Source organism: Haliotis rufescens, unplaced genomic scaffold (genome assembly GCF_023055435.1).
Source record: "Haliotis rufescens isolate VD_foot unplaced genomic scaffold, xgHalRufe1.0.p SCAF_7, whole genome shotgun sequence".
NCBI classification, from domain to species: domain Eukaryota; kingdom Metazoa; phylum Mollusca; class Gastropoda; order Lepetellida; family Haliotidae; genus Haliotis; species Haliotis rufescens.
The window spans coordinates 31684495-31706565 of NW_025964361.1; the positions used below are offsets into that span (position 1 = coordinate 31684495).

Below are 22071 nucleotides of genomic sequence, written 5' to 3' on the forward strand. Positions count from 1 at the left end.
AGGTCAGGAGAAGAGTCAGACGTTGATAATTACTGCCGAGGGTTAAAAAACGGTTAAATGAGTTCATCACGTAAGTTAATATCTGTATTCATGCAGGATGATATATGCTCCAGTCGTTAACAAAACATTCGGATGCAAATCACAATGGCAGGACCTAGCCTTTCTGTAAACATCTCACACCGTCATTTATTTTGAATTCCATGCTGATGTCCAAGTGGTGCCCCCAGTAACGGGCTCCTGGTAATCCGCAGACATATGTCAGACTCAGATATAGATGTAACTTAGATATAACCGTGTCTTCATATTATGCATTCCATGGTGTAACTTCCCTGTCAATTAAACTGGTCTGGGAGTTAAGAGGCATATTCCACAGAGGGATTTACACTGTATTCAGACACACTTGTCTTGTGGGCCACTCGTCACAGGCACCGCAATTCGCTGTGCAGAATTGCGTCCCCTGGGCACGCCAGAAACCTATAACCGTGGCTTCGATTTCCGTTCGCCCAGGTTATGTTTCAAGGTTACTCAGCACCATGCCCAAGCTTGTGAGTTTCATCAAAGTAGTAAAACCTGGTTTTCTCCTTGATACGACTTAAATACTGTTTCAAGCCGGGGCACACCAGTATGTAGAGATTATCTCTTGCTAATTTCCATATCTCTTTCGATCGCGGCCAACTAAAACTGACTTCACGGACACATCTACAACACTTGTAATGTTGTTTCATGGTTGATACAGAAAACGTTCCTCGAAAAGAATTCCAATAATTAGACATCGGTAAACATTAATTCTTCATCCCCGATATACAAGCAGATAACAGCAACACAGGATAGGTCCCTGAGGTGGGATACCTTGCCACCTGAAAGATACGTAGGCTGATTCCTGACACATATATATATTGTATGAAGGTATAAATAGCCGATGTATATTTACTGACAAAAGAATGGTAAAATCATATGCACAGTTTTTTTTGAGAGTGGGCATAGTTGAATGTCATTAAATTGATCAGACCTCACTCAATTATAACATGTTCAGTAATCAGAAAAACTGTGTCTGATCTTTGTGGCTGTTGAAACTTTTCAACTTTAACATGTACCAGCATATGTTTTATTCCAAATCTTTCCTGAACGGACATGTCACTTCTCTCTCGTTATTCCAAATTTGAATGAAACAAGAAGGGTTCAAATCAGTTCAGACGTTATTTAGACATGCATCTTCAAGAACGCCCAACATCAACGACCCTCACAATCCCTTATCTATTCTTTTCTTCGGTGGTTTAGCCTTGTGGTTAAAGCGTTCGCTCATCACATCCAAGGCCCTGCTTCCATTTCCCACATGGGTAAATTCTGTGAACCCCTTTCTGGTGTCCCCTGCCATGATGTTTCAGGGACATCACTAAAAGCGGTGTAAACCCAACCTCAAACACTCACTATGTTCAGTTTGTCCAGATTCCAAGTCTGTATAAAATGAGAAGTTACATCACAAAGTGATTACATTTAGAAGATAGTGTAACTAATAGTATCCCCCACAACCCCTTTTGTGTTATGATTCTCGAATAGTTCATTTCCATCCTCTTGAAAACCATGCTCACATTACATACATCACTGCAGTATATGCAATGAAGAACAACATAAAAGTGTCTACGCCCCATAGCATGTACATATTAGTGTTACTTTATCACCAAGACGTTCATCCATATGTATAGCTTCCTATTATATAATAGGTGATAAATCTGGATTGAGTACATAGACATGCAAATTTTCAATTTCGCCCGCAAACGACGGCACTCGTGGCTATGATAGCGACAGCCTAATGGCCATAGTCAGCTTTGACGGGGGGCTACCAGAACAACGTTAGTGACACTCAAGTTATTGGACCCCTACAGCACCGTCTTCAGAAGCACCATCAATAGGAGTCAAGCATACAGAATAGAAGACCGACCGGACCATCGATTCACGGGATTATCAACAAGCATTGGTAGAACATAAAAGGATGAAGTCTTTTTTTGGAAAGGAGTTGAGTATTGTCCCTCGTTGCCCTTGAGTCTGGTAACCTCCCAGCACAGAATAATGCCCCTCTCAACGCTCGAGCGCCATGAGATGCCTGGCGGCAATAACTGTCACACCAAATCCTTGTTAATTCAGTATACATCATCATCAATATGTGCGTGTGTATAACATATAACCTTATCTAAGTTAATAACAGTGCGGAATGAAGACACAAAAAACTAGCAAGATGTTTTTACACAGCAACTATCTGTTAATTTCTAAGACTGGTATTGATGTGTTTATGTCAATATTAGCTTATCGTCTTTCAACGGCGTTGATTACTCTGCGTGGGATTGAGCGTTTATTACCTCGATTTGATTGGGAATGTATTGATACGTTACGCAGTGCCTACGTTCAAATGTATCAAACTGTTTTACAAAGTTACAGCAGGGCTCACTTAGGAGGGGGTTACCTTTGAGGGAGAGCGAAAGGGTTATGTTTGTTTGTAATTGAAAGTAAATAAAAGCAACAAAAACATTTCCATAATCATAATAAAAGCAGAGTTCATTGTACGATGCCGACTATATTGTAAGCATCTGTTTCTGTATCACCAAATAGTGGGTCTTAGCTCAAATAGCTGGGATATCATCCCGTGGAGCAGAACACTCGTAACATCAGGAGCAGAACAATTGTAACGTCTGATGCAGAACTATCGTTACGTCTGAAGCAGTACAGTCGTTATATCTGGGGCAGAACAATCGTTACTTCTGGAGCAGAACAATCGTTACTTCTGGAGAAGATCAATCGTTACATCTAGAGCAGAACAATCGTGACATCTGGGGCAGAACAATCTTTACTTCTGGAGCAGAACAATCTTTAATTCTGGAGCAGAACAATTGTTAAATCTGGAGCAGAACAATCTTTACTTCTGGGGCAGAACACTCTTTACTTCTGGAGCAGAACAATTGTGAAATCTGGAGCAGAACAATCTTTACTTCTGGGGCAGAACAATCGTTACTTCTTGAGCAGAACAATCTTTACTTCTGCAGCAGAACAATTGTGAAATCTGGAGCAGAACAATCGTTACTTCTGGAGCAGAACAATCGTTACATTTGGGGCAGAACAATCGTTACTTCTGGAGCAGAACAATCGTTACATTTGGGGCAGAACAATCGTTAGTTCTGGAGCAGAACAATCTACCACAATCTGTGACATCAGCGTCACATGAGTTCACACATGAAAACATTCCTCCTTAATGGAATGAGCAGAACAATCGTTACATCCGAAAAAGAAAAATCTTTCCTTCTGGAGCAAAACAGTCGTTACATCCTGAGCAGAAAATCGTTACTTCTGGATCAGAACAAGCGTTACATCTGAAGCAGTACAGTCGTTATATCTTGGGCAAAACAATCGCTACTTCTGGAGCAGAACAATCGTTACTTTTGGAGCAGAACAATCGTTACATCTGGAGCAGAACAATTGTTATTTCTTGCGCAGAACAAGCGTAACATCTGGAGCAGAACAATTGTTATTTCTGGAGCAGAACAAGCGTTACATCTGGAGCAGAACAATCGTTACTTCTGGAGCAGAACAATATACCACCATCTGTGACATCAGCGTCACATGAGATCACACATTAAAACATTCCTCCTTATATGGCATGTGAAATTTGCTTGTTTGGTTCAGTTATCGTTATATGTTTAACTATCTTATTATATTACTAGTTCATGCTTGCTATAAGGCTTCCTCGAGTTGGATGCATCTGGGACTTGGTGACATTATGAAATGACGCTATATTGAAAAGTATTTAATAAAATATAAACTAAATAAATGAAAAAGGTCTTATGAAAATTGTATAATGTTATCAATTTTATAGAAACATCAATCCACCTTTTTCTTGAGTCCAGATACGTTTCAATAAACGCTTCAATATCTGCATGGTATTACAAGTACGATTGAATGTTTAATATGATCTCGTATAAATCTAGACCATATTTTACTGACTCATTACATGAAAGAAGTTGCCAAGAAAATTCTTCTTAGTGTGCATAGAGAAATATTATTTATTTCAGGACTGTACGTCAGTTCCTTTTGGCGGAAAACTTTGAAATACGACATGATTAAGCACATAAATATGTCTAAAATGATCGAAAAAGTATGATGATGTCCGTGACTTAGCAGCTATCTGTTATCTATCATATGTCTGTGCAGTTTTTATCTGCTGAAATTAATATTGAGTCAAGGCCCATGTTCAAATAATTGTAAACTTTTGTCTTCTAACACATTTTGTCCTATCTATGCATATTGTGTTGTCCAAAGTCCCAAACATTCATCTGTTGAAATGAACTAAGTCCACTTGTCATTTATATGAACACATCTGATAACGTTCATACCCATTTCTGAACGTTTGGCTCATTTCTTAAATTATGCAGATACTGTGGGCCAAACAGGACCCTTATCCCACCTCGTCCTTTACCGTCCACACTTGATACTGGACGTACATACAAGTAGACTTAACATTAATCACAATAAAGGATTACGACGTGTCAAAGAAATGCTTATGTATGTACATGTTTATACGTCCAATGTGTGTTTCTTACATCTCTTAAATTGTGAACAGATCGACGTGTACTTATGTCATCACAACGCGAATATTGAATTATGAAGAAACGAGATTGGAAAAGAAATTCAACAAAGTGAATTATGTTTTTGTGTTGCAGTTGAGAACATGAATTTACAATTTTTACATAGCTTGATACCATCGGCTAAATACACATTTTATCTGCAGATTTCTCTTGCAGATGACATCTGGACACGATTTATTTAAAACGAAGGGTGAGGTGAGTTGTAATTGGGTTTAACGTCGTGTCAAAGATTATTACACTTATACAGCGACGTGCATGCACGTGTGTGTATGGCTGCTTGTACTAGTCCGGACTGATGCCGATTTGATAGTGCTAGCTCACTGAGATACCATGCCGCAGTTTAACATGAATACCCCACTCAGAGACAGTATACTGACTCCGAGCCGACCAATTCTTGTTTTAGCCCCTTTATGTCGAGAGCCAGACAGGGTAACAACAAATACCATCTTTTAACGTCTTTTGGTATGACGCGGCCGGGGATCGAACCCCGGACCGTCCGCTCTCCGGGCGGAGGCTGGAGGCGGTCTTAGGAAAGAAAGAACCAAAACATCATATACATATACATTATACATACGATTTTTTGAAGTGTAGATTCGCTTATAATATACTGGGTTTTGTAAGTATACAATGTCAACGCCAGAGATTAACCAGTCTCGATTACCCGCCGAAGCATATTCCATTGAGAGTGAAAGGCAAAATAGCGTTGAAAATTACATGAATGGATCAGTGAAAATCAGTGATGACACTAGGTGTCCACGAAAAGAGTAAGCATATCCTGCCCGACCGGTAGCACCCGCTACTCACACCATAACGTCGAAGAGCCATTAAAATAATTCATACAATTTAAACACATAACTGAGCTTAATTAATAGGCCGATATAGAGATGATTATCCAGGCGCTAATCCAATTCACAAAGGATATGATTGATGTTACTCTGAATTGCATGTTTATGGTTTCTGAAGCCTAAGTGATAAATGTCAGAGCATCCATTAATATATTGCATATTTAGTTGAATGTAATTACTTTAAACATTTCAAAATTATCATCCCATTCCAATATTACAGCTACACAAGCAATGATAAGAGAGCTATGGGTTGGATACTGCAACTTGGAGATCAACATTAAAATTTGACATTTTTCTGGAAAATAGAAATCAAATAAAACTCATTATTTATTTTCTATTTATGACGTAATCTGAAAATTGGCACATCATAACCGTCTCTATTAATTGTATTGTTGCTCAAAATGATTTGCTCTGGGTGTTCTACAATTGTTTTCACATGCATTTAAGTCTCAACGCTTTGCAGACACACAAGCGTTCAATCACTTGACATGATCGCACTAAAACACAATATCCTAAGTCAAGTGTCGTGTTGATGAAATAGACATTACACAATCCACAAATAATCCAGGAAACGGAAGAGCCAAAATACTGCTTCCAACAAAAATATCTCATGTGTCAAAAACAAATTTGACTTGTCGAGGGTACGGCTTCCCTAAACACACACTGAACGTTCTCTGGGTTTCGCTTATCTGAACTCGATCTTTGACGGTGCTAACTAATCGGATTTTGGTCAGTGAATTAACCTTATCCCGGGGAACAAGGGGAGACGCGAGGAAATGAAACGGGGCTCAAGTTATTTAATTTCTTGGTCAGTGCATTGATTTATTATTTTTTCACGGCGGTAATAGTGTTATTGACAGAAGTGTCGTCCATTTGATAACACCAGCCGCTCCAACCATCGCCATGTTTCCCAATACTGTTAATTTCTTCTCTGGTTTCGACTACCCATCAAGAATGAACAACTATCCATTACACGGATTTGCTATGCAATAGAAGTGTCTAATGGAATAAGTAAATGATCGGCTTGTAGTTGAGAGTACACCAGACTTTGGAATCTACAGTTCAGAAGACCACTGTGGAATTGTCCACTGAGGTTAATGTCATCTGGAAATTAAAAACCCCACGGCCAAAGGGGTATTCATAAAGAACGTCAAAGGTCAGTATATCATGCTCTTGGGCAAAGATTGTCCATACTGATGTCGCCTTCAACATACAGTATTCATGGACTTCCGCGTTGATCATTATCTATTCATATTCATTGCTGAAGCTTGCAGTTTTCGGATTTTGTGCATAGAAAACGTTTCTCAAATTTCCTATCTAACTTGATTATTGTAACGAAATTGGAAAGGCAATTTATAATGTCAGATAATTTGTCTTGAATCATATGTATGTATAACCTGAATTTAACATCCCTAATTGGACAGTATGTATTTTGAAGGTCGAATATTTATACCAAGTGAAGTTTTAACCTTGTTCAAATTCATGTTCAAATTCATTCAGACATATTTTTCTACAACATATGAAATGCACCATTACTTGGGTATCTCGGTTAGCTCCGATTATTCTATCCTTGAGTGGCGTTTGCTTGTCCGTGTCTGATGTCGCCGGCCATGATATTGTTGGAGTAATGCTACAAGCGATGTTAAACCATATTCAACCAATCATTCTTTAAGATTGTGGAGACCCACAACGAGGTGGTACCTAGATAGTCTCTAAGTCTGAAATAACGAGCAGCACTTTCTTGTGGTTTGTCGAGTTTGATTCCCCTCATGGATACGTCGTGTGCGTTAATTATTGGTTCCCCCACTCTGTCTGGAGTCGATGCACGCCAAGTGAAATCATGATAGTTCCTTGTATCGATTTAAAAGTCCCATAGATCTTTTTTTTTCACACCAACACGTATTCTGCAGAACTATGATTTGACTGACAGACAATCGTTGAAGGTCGGAAGATCCCGTTCGGCTCTGTGCTTCAAACATATTAGCATTTAATTCGGATACAGCCATTGATTTGTTCGTGCTTCATTTAACGCGATGAATGTATGATAAACATTAAGAGAAAATCATTTGCAAATGCTTTAAGAATTATGATCTCGAAATTGCGATTTACGACCTCTTGTTAAGTTCATTACTTGCATAACATAAATAACTTTTATGTTTTGACGTTCAGCATGTTTGATGCAAAATAGGATTATCAAGGCTCACTCACTCACTCACTCCAGAAGTGAAGCTGTGGCCAATGACTCACATTCCTTCAAGCATATACACACGGGGGACATGAAGGCACATTCAATATTCTTAGGAGTTAACAAACTAACAAATTCTATTCACAGTCGTTGTATCAGATTGTAAAAAACAGACAACGCTGTTGCCTTCCATTCCCTGGGGATCATCCCACTAAATTATTCAGACATTTAGCTTAAATCTGTTGTGCCGCAGTGTTAGGTATGTGCCACGGCACGCGATGTGGGGAAGGATGTGGAAAGACTGATAACGTTCAGCTACTTGGTCCCTCGCGATGGTCAATCTTCAAACAGTCCTGATTAATTACATTCCCCGTTTGCTTTACAATACAACACATAACTATAGCCTGTACTACTGGCATTGACCCGACTCCTTCAGTACCTAATGATCTATCACTTCAGGGGTATACATGAAGAAAATGTGAGGCCGCATGGTGCCTATTAGATGTAAAAGTGTCAAGCTGTTTTTTGTAGACTTCCTGATGAACTGTACGCCATGTATAACCTCGTGTCCAAATACCAATCTATAACCTTGAACAAAAAACGTCATCTTCTCATAGTGTGCTACGTTGAAAGGAACAAAGATATATCTTAAAAAGTGTGCTAGTTCATTAGTATTGAGTCGTCTATTAGCTGCAAACTTTGCTGGTACCTCTCACAATTGCTTTGTCGGGATAAGTAAATGTAGGAAGAAAAAACATAGCATCGACAATTCACCGTGGACAAGAAGAAAGCTATAATGACGTGGCGACATGCATGTAAGTTCGAGACAGCTGGCCTTATGTCAGTGCAAACGCTAGTGGAGAACTTTCTTATTTGTGCTACGCGCAAGTACGTTTGCGACGGTTGGCCTTCAGTCAGCGCAAACGTAAGCAAGGTCCAGACGATTGGCCTTCAGTCAGCGCATAAGCAAGGTCCAGACGGTTGGCCTTCAGTCAGCGCATAAGCAAGGTCGAGACATCTTCCCGAGGCAAGGGAGTTAACTGACTTTAAAAGTCCAGTTTCCATCCTTGCCGAACTAGGCTGTAATTACTGGGCTCGATCGTAGCGCCACCAGTGGCTATTACCAGCTATGTCCCTTCTAAGCCTCTCCTATGGACCAATCAGATTCCACCTCTCGTATCACTTGCGTTTGCTTCCCACAAAATGGTGGCGTCCAGTCAGGACGATCTGATCGATGATCAAGATCTATATTGTGATAAAACGGGTCTTACATCGCGAAATGCATCAAATCACGCGAGCACCTTGATTAAAAACATAAAAAGATTTGGAAAATATCTGCTGACAACGAGTTGGTGGTGCACATACTTTGCAAATCCTGCAATCGACCGAAATCTGCACGACGGTTTACGAACCGGATTTCGATAACGGTGCGCGATTTTGATTGGACTATGCATAGACTCGTTAGTCCAACCAAAATGTAACTCGATAATACCAGCCTAGTTCGGCAAGGGTGGAAACTGTACTTTTATAGTCAGTTAACTCTCTTGCCTCGGGAAGATGGGTCGAGATGGTTGGTCTTCTTTCGGAGCCACACGCACGTATGTCGAGATGGTTGACCTTCGATCAGTTCCACATGCTACCAAGGTCGAGATGGTTGGTGCTCTGTTTGTGATGCCCATAGGAATATCTATAAGCTCTGTTTGAGATTATGCCAAAAACTAATGGTTAGTATCATAAAAATATCAAGCAACATCACCATCGTTTCACCAATAATGACTTTTTCTTGAGTTCACGTAACGGTCAGCATTGGTGACTGGCTATGTTGAAAGAGCTGTTAAAACTCTAGACTCCGAACACCTGGCAGGAGGCATGTACCTTACCGTTTAGCTTCAGCTTATTTCAGTAAATTGTTTGTTTTGTTTGTTTGTTTGTTTGTTTGTTTGTTTGTTTGTTTGTTTAAACGCCGCACTCAGCAATATTCCAGCTATATGACGGCGGTTCGTAAGTAATCGAGTCTGGACCAGACAAAGCTGTGATTGACATCATGACCATCAATCCACGCAATTGGGATTCGACGACATGCATCAACCAAGTCATCGAACACCTGGTGTCATCACTCATTTTCAGTGATCGATTCACATATTTTTCACTGGTATTCTGCCTTTTTCTCCCAATGCTTGAATAGAAGTTCGAGACAGGCTATTATCTCTGGCGATGGCGTTATATATTCACAAGACAACAGGACACAAGCGAATCTACACTTTCGAGATTAGAATGGAATCTGTTTCGGCAGATAATCGAGACACAGTATATATATATATATATATATATATATATATATATATATATATATATTGACATCGACCATGCACAGGTGGTACCGAAGAGTGGTATTATCATCTGTATACCCAAACCGTGAAAAGATAGAAAACTACTTAAAAAACTGGCGCCCCAATCAGCTCTTGTATGTACAATTAGGTTAAAGAGTACTCTAGATACTATTATCAATGAGAACCAAAACTGGATTTTTTCCATGTACATGTATATGTATGAGTGACAACATCAGGTTCTTGTACGACATCATGTTCGAAAATAAGATACAAACAAAGAAAGGATTGTCAATATTGACTGACTTTGAGCAAGCTTTCGACACAGTATCTAAACAATTTATAGTTACTAAGTTTTAAGAAAGTCTGGATCTGGTCCAAAGATGATAAAATAGATATCAATTTTAACCAACAGCGCTTCCTCGTGTGCAACTCAAAAAGTTTTATCTTAATTCTAGGGGATCCTCTTTCGCCGGAGCAAACTCTAAGTTAAGTCCCAATTGAGAATCGTGCAATGCTAGTGGCTAATATAGAAACACATATACTACTATCAGTAACCCTTCTTGGAAGGATGCCATCGCAGCTTGGAAAAAGTACAGATCTTGTGTAAAAACTGATCAAACTGACTTAGAAAACATTTTACTTGAACCATTATTGTTTAATCATCAGTTGAATAACTCAAGACTTTTTGTTAACAACTTGTTCAATAAGGATGCGTTCTTTCCGACTGCATCTTACAATCACATACTTATCCTGACAATGTACGTGAAAAGAAATATGCCTGAACATGTGAAATGAAGAAAACAAATTGGGAAAAAACAATAAAAAAACATCAGATCATTTCGTCAGAGACAATCTGGAATGATGATAGGTCAAGACATGAGAGAGTCGTGCTGACAATGGCGTCCTCTTGACCTTGATAAGAATGACAAATAGGAGACGCGAACATTTCAGCGAACATAATCTCTTGTTCCGTGCTTATGAAGCATCAATAATAACCATCCTTCCTCCCAGACAGACAAACAGCTGATTAATGAGCTCCATTTACACAAATCTGCTTGTACATTAGCTCACTTATCGACATGCGAGTTATTACTACGGACAGAATAACAGAAATTTGATATCGAAATCATATTATCACATTTTTGTGATGTGATAAACTCCTGTCCCCATTTATCACACATGTCGTTAACGTAAAGCACAGGGTGTACGGCATTAAGGAGACAACTTCGTTGTTTGTTATGCTAATATGCATGTTAGTCGAATTTACTTTATTCGAGGTCAACTAATCCGAAAACATTCCGGAATCAATAAAATCTTTCGGTGTTAGAAAAACTGAAATTAACATCGATTTTGGAAGGTCCTATGAATATTTCAAGAATTTTGTCATTCCTTATTAGACAGCGTGATTAGGGAAGCTGAGGTTTTGGCAGCAATCAGTGATATCAAATGTGACAAAGCCCGTGGCTTGGATGGTATATTTAATGAGTATATCAAAGCGAAGGAAGTCTACTACTACCATTGTATGTAAATGGCCTTTGTGGTCAAAGTTAAAGGAAATGTTTTAGAATTATATTTAAAATGCATAAAGTATTAAATCGTTTGCGTCTGGTAATTGAAACATATCGCCATTCTTTGACTGCAAAATCGGTGTTAGACAGGGTGCAAATCTGCCACCTTTCCTATTTGCGTTGTATTTAAGGATCCTGAGCAGTACCTTTTACAAAATGATGTCACTGGTTTGAAATGCGTTTGTGATCAAATGGAGCATGATTTACATATATTTCTATTCTACACGATACAGCACGAATGGCAGAAACGGATAAGGATCTTCAGCTTCGTGGTTCGTGGAAGATACCCACTAGAAGTTGTCAAAAAAGAATAGAATGATTTCATATTGAAGTAAAATTTTACTATCACCAAATAAGCTGGTGCATGCAGTATTATGCTTATGTATACGATGCATCAATGTAACAGAAATTAGAACTTCACACTTTTAACTTAAAACTATACTTGGGAGCACGGGGTTAAATTGTGGATAGGTATCTCAGACGTTTACTGGTACTAGTATTTTATGGCTGAAGTATAACGTTAAAACAAATCTGATAGATCGATATTATCAAGATTAGAGACGGGAGATGGCCTCCTCTTCATAAAGGTTTTATTATTCAATGTTTAAGCAGTTACATATCATTGAACCAGAACTATTATCACTGCCCATAAACCTAAGATTATGTTTAACTCGATATAGATTAGGTAATCATTATCTCCCAATAGAAACTGGTCGATGGTACAGTGAGTGAGTGAGTGAGTATGTTTTACGCCGCTTTTAGCAATATTCCAGCAATATCACGGCGGGGGACACCAGAAATGGGCTTCACACATTGTACCCATGTCGGGAATCGAACCCGGGTCTTCGGCGTGACGAGCGAACGCTTTAACCACTAGGCTACCCGACCACCCCCGATGGTAAAGGGGAAGTAGAGAAGATAGATAGAATCTGTACATTATGTAATCTTGGAATAGGTGACGAGTTACATTTCATGTCATATTGCCATAACTTAAATATCCTCAGAAATCGATATCTTCCAAAATACTATTTCGAATATCCATCAATTAAAAGGTATAATTCACTTGACTTGAATTGTACCATCCACTTGGTTCTGCCTCTCGTCAAGCATATACTGTATACATATCGACATACTGACCCACGCAGAGTTAGTGAGTGTCCACGGCAGTAATAGTGAGTGAGTGAGTACAATGTATAGGTCTACGGTTACAGTTAGTAAATATATATTTTCTCTGCAGTATGCCCACATGGGAATCGAACCTGTTCACCTTGACGAACGAACGTCTTAACCACTGGTCTACCGAACCGCCCAGCACTGTTTGGGAGATTCATTACTCTACTGAATTAAACTGACTATGATACAATCGGCGCTGGCTGTCAACATTGGCTGTTATCAACCAAATTTAATATACACACAGATCCGTTGATGTGCTATCCCCTCACTATACACTCTGCATCATCATGGTGTAACATGGCATCTGATTGTCCAACATATTCACAACAATCTTTCTTATTTTATTCTTCATTGCTTAGTATGTTCTGTGTTGCCATTGTGAAATATTATTTCGAAAATTGATTAAGATAAGTTTTCATTGCGTTGATGTTATGTGCATTTCAACATGGCTACTGGCTGGTTAATGTCTTCATCTAAAACCTTCAACTCTGTCGCATGGTGTACACACATAACCACGGATAACAGTACTTGATATGTTCCTCATTTTCGAAACTCTAAACGAATACTATGTTACATGACTTGTTTGACATAGGTCTCTGGTCATTCGGGGGCGGTCGGGTAGCCTAGTGGTTAAAGCGTTCGCTCGTCACGCAGAAGACCCGGGTTCGATTCCCGACATGGGTACAATGTGTGAAGCCCATTTCTGGTGTCCCCCGCCGTGATATTGCTGGAATATTGCTAAAAGCGGCGTAAAACCATACTCACTCTCTCACTCACTCTGGTCATTCGCCTGGTTTCGTATGAGTGAGTGAGTGGATGGGTGGGAAGGCAAGAGTGAGTGGTGAGTAGGTGGATGGTTGGTTGAGTAAGTGCTCAGAGTCTGACGTCACAGTCTGATCACCGATCTCCACAACAAGCGTGAGGTGATGGGAAACTTTCCTGACCCGGAAGGAGAACAATTCTCATAGAAAGATAATGCCTTGTGTATTGATCTTCTTGTGGAGAGAGAATTCAGTTTTGCACTTAGATTAATTGATATAAATGTATGTAAATGAACGAATTCTTGTGGTGAGCATAAACTCCATCTGAAAATAATTTTCAGCCTGAAAGACTTCCAGAACTACACATTCAAATCACGTGACCTATGTGGCATTTCTATGAACAAATAAAGACTTCTTCGTATTTCAACGGGGCACGGATTGCCTTGTCGTCCAAAGCGCCACAATTCGCTGTGTAGAGTTCCGTCTTTTTAGCGTGCCAGAAACATGACCTCGTGAGTTTGAATCCCATATTGGCCCTGATTACGTTTCCAGGAGACCGCCTCCGTGGTCTAATGGTAGAGCGTCCGCCCGGAGAGCGGAAGGTCCGGGGTTCGATCCCCAGCCGCGTCATACCAAAAGACTTTAAAAGATGGTACTTGTTGTAACCCTGTCTGGCGCTCGGCATTAAGGGGCTAAAACAAGGTCTGGTCGGCTCGGAGTCAGTATACTGTGTCTGAGTGGGGTATTCATGTTAAACTGCGGCATGGTATCTCAGTGAGCTAGCACTATAAATCGGCATCTGTCCGGACTAGTACAAGCAGCCACACACACACACACACACACACACACACATACACGTGCATGCACGTCGCTATAAAAGTGCAATGATCTTGGACGCGACGTTAAACCCCATTTCACCTCACCTCACCCGTTTCCAGGTGTGTCAGCACCCTATCCATTCCCGTGGGTTGTTTAGAAGTTGTTTGACTAAGGTTACATCAAGGCTTCAGGGAAGCTTTCAAAAGGTTTTAGGGTAGTTATGTGGAGGACATTTCCAAATTTAAGTAATCAGTGAAAAAAAATATGAAATTCCCTATTTGACTTGGACCATATGTTCTCGTATGTTTAGATGAACTTGCCCTTGGATGTCTTTGTAACGGGTGCCACCGGTGGTGCAGGAAACGTTTACCGTTTGGCGAGTACATAGTATCATGATAGTGACGCATGGACACGTGATCATGATGTAGACGAAATCGTGCAGTCGACTCTGCTTTTGGCGATGATTCCTGTGATTGTGTGTGTTGGGGATTGTCGCTTTTATTTCACGCAAGTGGAAAGCGTTCACGAGCTTCATCAATCGGGCTTTCCTCCCCAACATATGGACACGCTGTGAAATACATAACCGTAATACTGTTCAAAGAGGCGATAAAACCCAACTCACCCACATTATTTCACGCGTTAATCACACATTCACAAAAGCGCATGTGTTCACGTCATATTAGTACAGCCACGCACAGAAGCAAATACCCCTTATGGAGAACCAATCTGCAATCTGTTCGTACCACTGGTCCCTTAGCCTTGTTTGTCAACAAGGCCATCGATTACCTTGATCTATGTCCCAGGCTGCAACACCAGAGTAACCAAGGATCAGCCAAGGAAGCCGGCATTCATATATCCCGGGAGTCGTGACCTTGTTCTTGTATGGTATGTGGTCGTTTTATGGACACGTTACATTTACATGATAGTAAGCGGCATTAAATCCTAACCTCGCCGACATGCACACGAAACATTTGAATGCGTTCCACCAGAGTTCTGTTTCCTAACCGGTTTCTTGATCTAAGGTTTGCGGTTGTCGTAACACTGACAGCTGTGTCGCTAATTTCGCTATATGAAACTGGGCCTTTGCTAAACAAACGATTCCGTGAATTGGTATCACACCAATATCCTATCAGCCACCCGGTGTTCAGTAAACATGTATGAGTGAGTGAGTGAGTGAGTTTGGTTTTACGCCGGTTTTAGCAATATTCCAGCAATATCACGGATGGGGACACCAGAAATGGGCTTCACACATTGTACCCATATCGGGAATCGAACCCGGGTCTTCGGCGTGACGAGCGAACGCTTTAACCACTAGGCTACCCGACCGCCCCTAAACATGTATGAACTTCATCACGTCTATTTAAAAATTATTTACGATATTCTTAACCTCAGCGTGTTTAATTTTCAACATGCCGCTTCTTGTTCTTCTATACGTGCTGACCCACAACGTAACCTGTGTGGTTAATACGGAGTTAGTTTCCGTATTATAAATATCATATAAAAATGTATTGCACGACCCTTTGCCATTATACATATTTCTTTTTCCTAATATATAATATGTATATAATTCACGGAAATACATTCCGCTAACAATAATGTTAAAGATTTACGTATATTTGAGTGAACCGTCCCATTGATCATATACTGTAGTGTGTCGTCACAAATGATTGGCAGCCATGTTTGTCTACAGAATCACCCACACACAAGCGACCCCTATCGGAACTTATTGGGGACGTTAGTCAATAGTTTGTTCAGCAAGCAGACATTGCATCGATGAGTGGAGCTTGAAAGTAGTACCCGCTAGTATGACCTCATTTGGTATTTATCGGGTCGTGATACCAAGTTTTTCGGTTTGGTGTTTTCGCATCGATTAGCCTATCGATTATATGATAAATAGTCTCAAACATTCAGATATAAGAACATTTGTTTTGGGTTGATTTTTCAAATATACAAGAGTGAACTTTGAAAACGACCTTTAAAAGAGCATATTTGTACTAAACTACCTCATGTATCTCATTCTTTGAAGAGCGCCTCCGTGGTCTTGTGGTAGAGCGTCCGCCCGGAGAGCGGAAGGTGCGGGGTTCGATCCCCGGCCGCGTCACACCAAAAGACGTTAAAAGATGGTACTTGTTGTAACCCTGTCTGGCGCTCGGCATTAAGTGGCTAAAACAAGGACTGGCCGGCTCGGAGTCAGTATACTGTGTCTGAGTGGGGTATTCATGTTCAACTGCGGCATGGTATCTCAGTGAGCTAGCACTATAAATCGGCATCAGTCCGGACTAGTACAAGCAGCCACACAAACACATACACGTACATGCACGTCGCTATATAAGTGCAATAATCTTGGACGCGACGTTAAACCCAATTTCACCTCAACTTATTCTTTGAAATTCTTCCGAAAAAAAGTTGTATGTTCTTGTTTTAAAAACCAAAACAAATTAAATTTGTAAGAGGATTTTAAAAGAAACAACACGGTTCGCGTACGAAAAACGTGATTAGTATCTCGCCACTCCTAAAAAACATGTCTGAATATTCCCCTCAGTTCTCTCAAGTAGAGGATAACGTGAGTCTGATTCCCTCTTGAAACATGGTTTGTGTTTATTTTGAACCTTGGGTATCATTCAGTAACACTCAGACGTTACTGTATGTCATGTATATCTCAAACCTGCTCCCCGAGTTACCGATAATTAGACTAAATGTTGCCAATTTTCTGTGACATAACCGATTGCCTGAGATAGATGCCCAGATCGATAACACTATAATTTGATAGCCGTGTTGCGTCTTCCCGGCGTAAATAGAGAACATGTCACGGACTGATGATAATTAAACTTTGTGCGATCCGGGAAGAACTGTAATGAATTAATCAAGTGTTAATTATTGATAAAAGGAGCGCCCGCATTAAAACGACGGCAGAAAATTAAACAGACTCAAGATCCCAAATGTAACAGACGTATTCCGCAGTGACCGACGCAAGTATTCATTAAGTGTGTTATTTATTTCATCAAAACATATAATGCATGACAAACGAACGTTTAATTCATCACCCACCGCACGTTGTGGATCAAGCTGAACGCCACCTGAGGCAAGAAGGAATTATGTTTGTAACGCAGAACGCAATAATTAACGATGCAACATTCTTCAAATGCTTTTAACCATTGAATATTCTGACACTATTAAACCTATTTAAAACTGTTTGAAAACTTCGATATTTATTTACGAACGAATTCCGCTATGAAATTGTTTTTCGACGACGATGGTAAAAGAGAATAAGGAATGAATATCCTGGAGTACCCCCGAGATGGCCATCTGCTGAGTGTTAAGCCATTAGGTAATAACTTGGTTCGTATTAAAGAGTAAAGCTGCGTTGTGTCAACGTATTTAATTATCAAAACCAAAAGGACCGTAACTCCGCATCGTAAGTCAACATGGAATCATGGGACTTGCGAAATAATATTGAAGAGATACGATGCAACATCTCTCTGAAAATAAAACAAACAACGCTTGCCTCGATAAAACGCCGGGTCTGAGGACCTTCCGAAATAAATAACACTCCGGCACTAGTTCCACGATACAAGGTACACTACCCTGTCTCGTACTGTCAATAACGGAATAGGGGCAGAGGAAAATATTTCCCAACGACGCACTCCCTCCCATCTACTAGTTATGGGGTGGCCCAAACGTCTGAGGCGCCGAGATTCGCTGAGCAGAGTTGGGCGTGAGGACCTTCCGAAAGGAATAACACTCCGGCACTAGTTCCGCGATACAAGGTACACTACATTGTCTCGTACTGTCAACAACGGAACAGGGGCAGAGGAAAATATTTCCCAACGACGCACTCCCTCCCATCTACTAGTTGTGGGGTGGCCCAAACTACTGAGGCGCCGCAATTCGCAGTGCAGAGTTGGGCGTGCGAGAAACCTATGATAGTGGGTTCGAATCCCGGTTCACCCCGATTATGTTTTTCGGTTTGCAACACCCGTGCTTGTGGGTTTCACCGAAGTGGTTAAGTCTGAGACCGGCATCACTTCGAGCTTTCCTCCCACATAGAGCTGACACGCCGTGATAGAACTGGAATACTGTTAAAAGCGGCGTTAAACCCAACTCACTCACTCACTAGTTATCTATCGGTAGAGTCCGCTCAGTCCCAGTGATGTCCTAGTTTTGAGTTTAACGGCGGGAACAGCACGCTGAGAAAGACACGTTGTTCCATATTAGTTCCAACATGAAGATGCTTCAAAAGGGGACGTTTGACAAGTTACGAAAATCATCGAGCGATACCCTAGGGAGACCTAACATATCACGTGACCAAAATACGTCACATTGGAGTTCCCTTTCTGCAAAGGTCACCACTGTCTGATGACACAACTACCAGAAACGTCAGTCAAGATAGCGCGGAAATATAAGCCTCGATGGAGAAGATTAAACAACGCTTAGAATAAGCGCTCGAAGAATATCTTCTATCATCCACTATTCTGCAACAAAACCACTCACCTTAATACAAAGTAGGTGACAATGGCTCCATGTCGTCTTGCCATGGCAAGCTGCGAAGAAAAATATCATTACATAAGTTTCAACAAAGAGAATCATATTTCATAAGTTTGCTGTTGAAGAGTAAATATGAGTCAGAAACAAACTAACATGCTGAAGGCACATTAATGAATTTCCTCAGAGATTGAAAAATGTTTGTTTTTTCTACACGGAACAATCACATTTCCTTCCTGAGTGATTGTGTGTTGATGACATGGAGAGTTAAATCTTTGTCAGTCACGAAGCTTTGAAGTAACAGAGCTATACATATACACATTTCGTGAACAATAAACCAATCTAGCTTGCTGGTTTTGCTGACGATGACCTGTCCCGTCAGGCAAGACTTATGTTTAAACTGTTTTGGTTTACGAATACGCCCGACTCCAAAAAATCTAAATGTGAAAAAAAACTAAAGGTTTGAAAAGCAGTTGGGTTTTTTATTCTGTCGACTAGAAATAAGTTAAAAAAAATTAAAAGTCATTTACTGTCGCTATCAATATAAAAAAAAAAATTAAACTCTTTAATCAAAACCTGTTAAAAGATTATCATATAAACACAACGAATTATGGCGGGAATCGCGAGATTTGAAATTGGATTGTTTTATATATTTTTCATCTTTGTCGACCTACTGACCTATTTGGTTAAAATCCGTTATCGAAATAATTCTGTCCGTCACTGCTGCAACCAGTTTCCATGAAATGAAACGCCAGATTTCAGGACAGCTGTCATGGCTGTTTGTACAACAAACAATTCACTTCACTTTGACATTAGGATTCGTTATAGTTAGTGCATTAGTTCAATATCCCTTCGGTCGTTGTGTGGTGTGTAGAATCAAGGCGATGTGGTTTGAGCTGGCCCAAATGCTAAAGCGGCATCATCCCTCTAGTTATGTAAATGTGATGAACTGTTGACGTGAACGGTTCAGATACAACACAAGTTGTGTCTGGGGTGGGACTGATACATGAATCGGCGGTGATTTGTGGCTCAAAAAGCTGGTAATGTTACAAAAGGTAAAACATGAGATGATATTTTTGAAGAAACGCTTGGAAAAAAAACAAATTGAAGAAATGTCTTTGCAACGAGATGACATTGACGTCCATTGATCATAGTCATCTGACGTCAGTGGAACAGTCAAACACTTCAACGAGAGAGAGAGAGTGAGAGAGACAGACAGAGACAGAGAGACAGAGACACACAGAGAGAGAGACAGACAGAGACAGAGAGACAGACACAGAGAGAGAGAGACAGACAGAGACAGAGAGACAGAGACACACACAGAGAGAGACAGACAGAGACAGAGACACAGAGAGAGACAGACACACAGAGAGAGAGACAGACAGAGACAGACAAACAGACAGAGACAAACAGACAGAGACACACAGAGATACAGAGAGATGGGGGTTTAACAGGGTTACACCACAGCTTCCTATTGCCATTGTATATCATGAACTCAATGAGTCACACAATTAATGCGAATGTCGCCCACTAGCCTAAAATGCGTCCTGACATCAATGCGAGAAGCCCTCTTTTCAAAATATAACACAAGTCAGTACATGACTTCACTGTTTAAGACCGTAGGATATGGGGAAGTAACAGCACCATTGACTAATGTGGTTTGTTTTCACAAACGGAACGACTCTCGCTTGACCTCTAACTTACATTAAATCACCAACAGAAAATGCAAATAATAAGAGACAACATTCTTTCCTTATTATAAATCAAACTGGGTCTCATCGGTACCGACTAGATACACACTCAAACAGATCGTCCCAGAGAGATGGTGCTATTTAGGCCGACCCAATCCTATTATTGTCTCCGAATAAGTTGGACTAAGGCACAGATGCTATTGAGAGTCGTCGTTGATGAAATCTTCTCGATCTACTGGAAATTCATCGATGTATTGCAAATGTGTGCTACGAGCATCATCCCAAACTTTTTGAACACCTGGTGTCATAATTTGTGTGTCACAGCGTTTCCTCATAAATCGACGTCGTGGAGCGTTGCTCATAATATCAATCACTGTATTGTCGGGATTATTTAGTGCAGCGTTAAAAAAAAACAACATAATGTGTGTTTGTGGTAATGCATTCCGACTCTTTTCCATGAGTAAAATACGGTTTTAAATACCCATACATCAAAACGTACTGCTAGAGTATAGATAGGCAACACGACCACATGAAATGTCATTTTGTGATCGAAAGGTGTCATAAATATGAAATATGATTATTCAGTCCTACACAGTGAGAACAACTGAATATTTTAGTGACTGTTGATGAGCCGACGTGCTCAGTTCAACATGATGCGGAACCCCCAGAGGATTGATCAGCAGTCTAATACTCATCGGACATCTAACATGACTAGTAACACGGTACTGCCATCTCGTGCCAACAGCCTGGCGGTTGCATCTGTGACACGTGAATCTGTGATAGCATAAAGTCACATATCTTATTCATAATGTTACAAGGTGTAAAGGTAAAACGTGTTATAAAAATAACCATGTATTCATCTTAATGTTAAGTCAAAATTAATTAAGTCAAATCGTTTGTATTATATAAATAGTCATTTTATCTGCGTCATGCAATGATTGACCGTTTTGACTTTGTTCCCGAGGGTCCCACGGCGCGAAAGAGGTGAGGTGAGGTAAAATGGGGTTTAACGTCGCGTCCAAGATTATTGCACCTATATAGCGACGTGCATGTACGTGTGTGTGTTTGTGTGGCTGCTTGTACTAGTCCGGACTGATGCCGATTTATAGTGCTAGCTCACTGAGATACCATGCCGCAGTTCAACATGAATACCCCACTCAGACACAGTATACTGACTCCGAGCCGACCAGTCCTTGTTTTAGCCCCTTAATGCCGAGCGCCAGACAGGGTAACAACAAGTACCATCTTTTAACGTCTTTTGGTATGACGCGACCGGGCATCGAACCCCGGACCTTCCGCTCTCCGGGCGGACGCTCTACCACTAGACCACGGAGGCGGTCACGGCGCGAAAGACTTCGTTCATGTTATGCATGCAATAGAAATTATACATCCAACATCTACATGTTTTATTATATATTCTGTAACAGGTGTCCTTGCCATGACAGTGTTATGTAACGTATATTACAGTTTATCAAACAAATCCTTTTCCAAACCCTAATTTAAATCCCAGGATTTAAAACATTTACCACGGTATCTGTCAGGGGCTGCTTTCAAACTAAACTGCCGGAAAAAAGAAAGAACACACA

General features: G+C 40.5%; 1 protein-coding gene across 2 annotated transcripts in view; it reads right to left on the minus strand.

The window, feature by feature from the left end:
• The window catches only part of LOC124146039 (gamma-aminobutyric acid receptor alpha-like), a 96222-nt gene that overhangs the window by 61809 nt on the left and 12342 nt on the right, over window positions 1–22071 (minus strand). For both annotated transcript variants that reach the window (XM_048388113.1, XM_046516090.2), the window contains exon 2: window positions 18804–18853. In XM_048388113.1, coding sequence (XP_048244070.1) covers window positions 18804–18853 — 50 coding nt within the window. The remainder of the gene's footprint in view (window positions 1–18803; window positions 18854–22071) is intronic.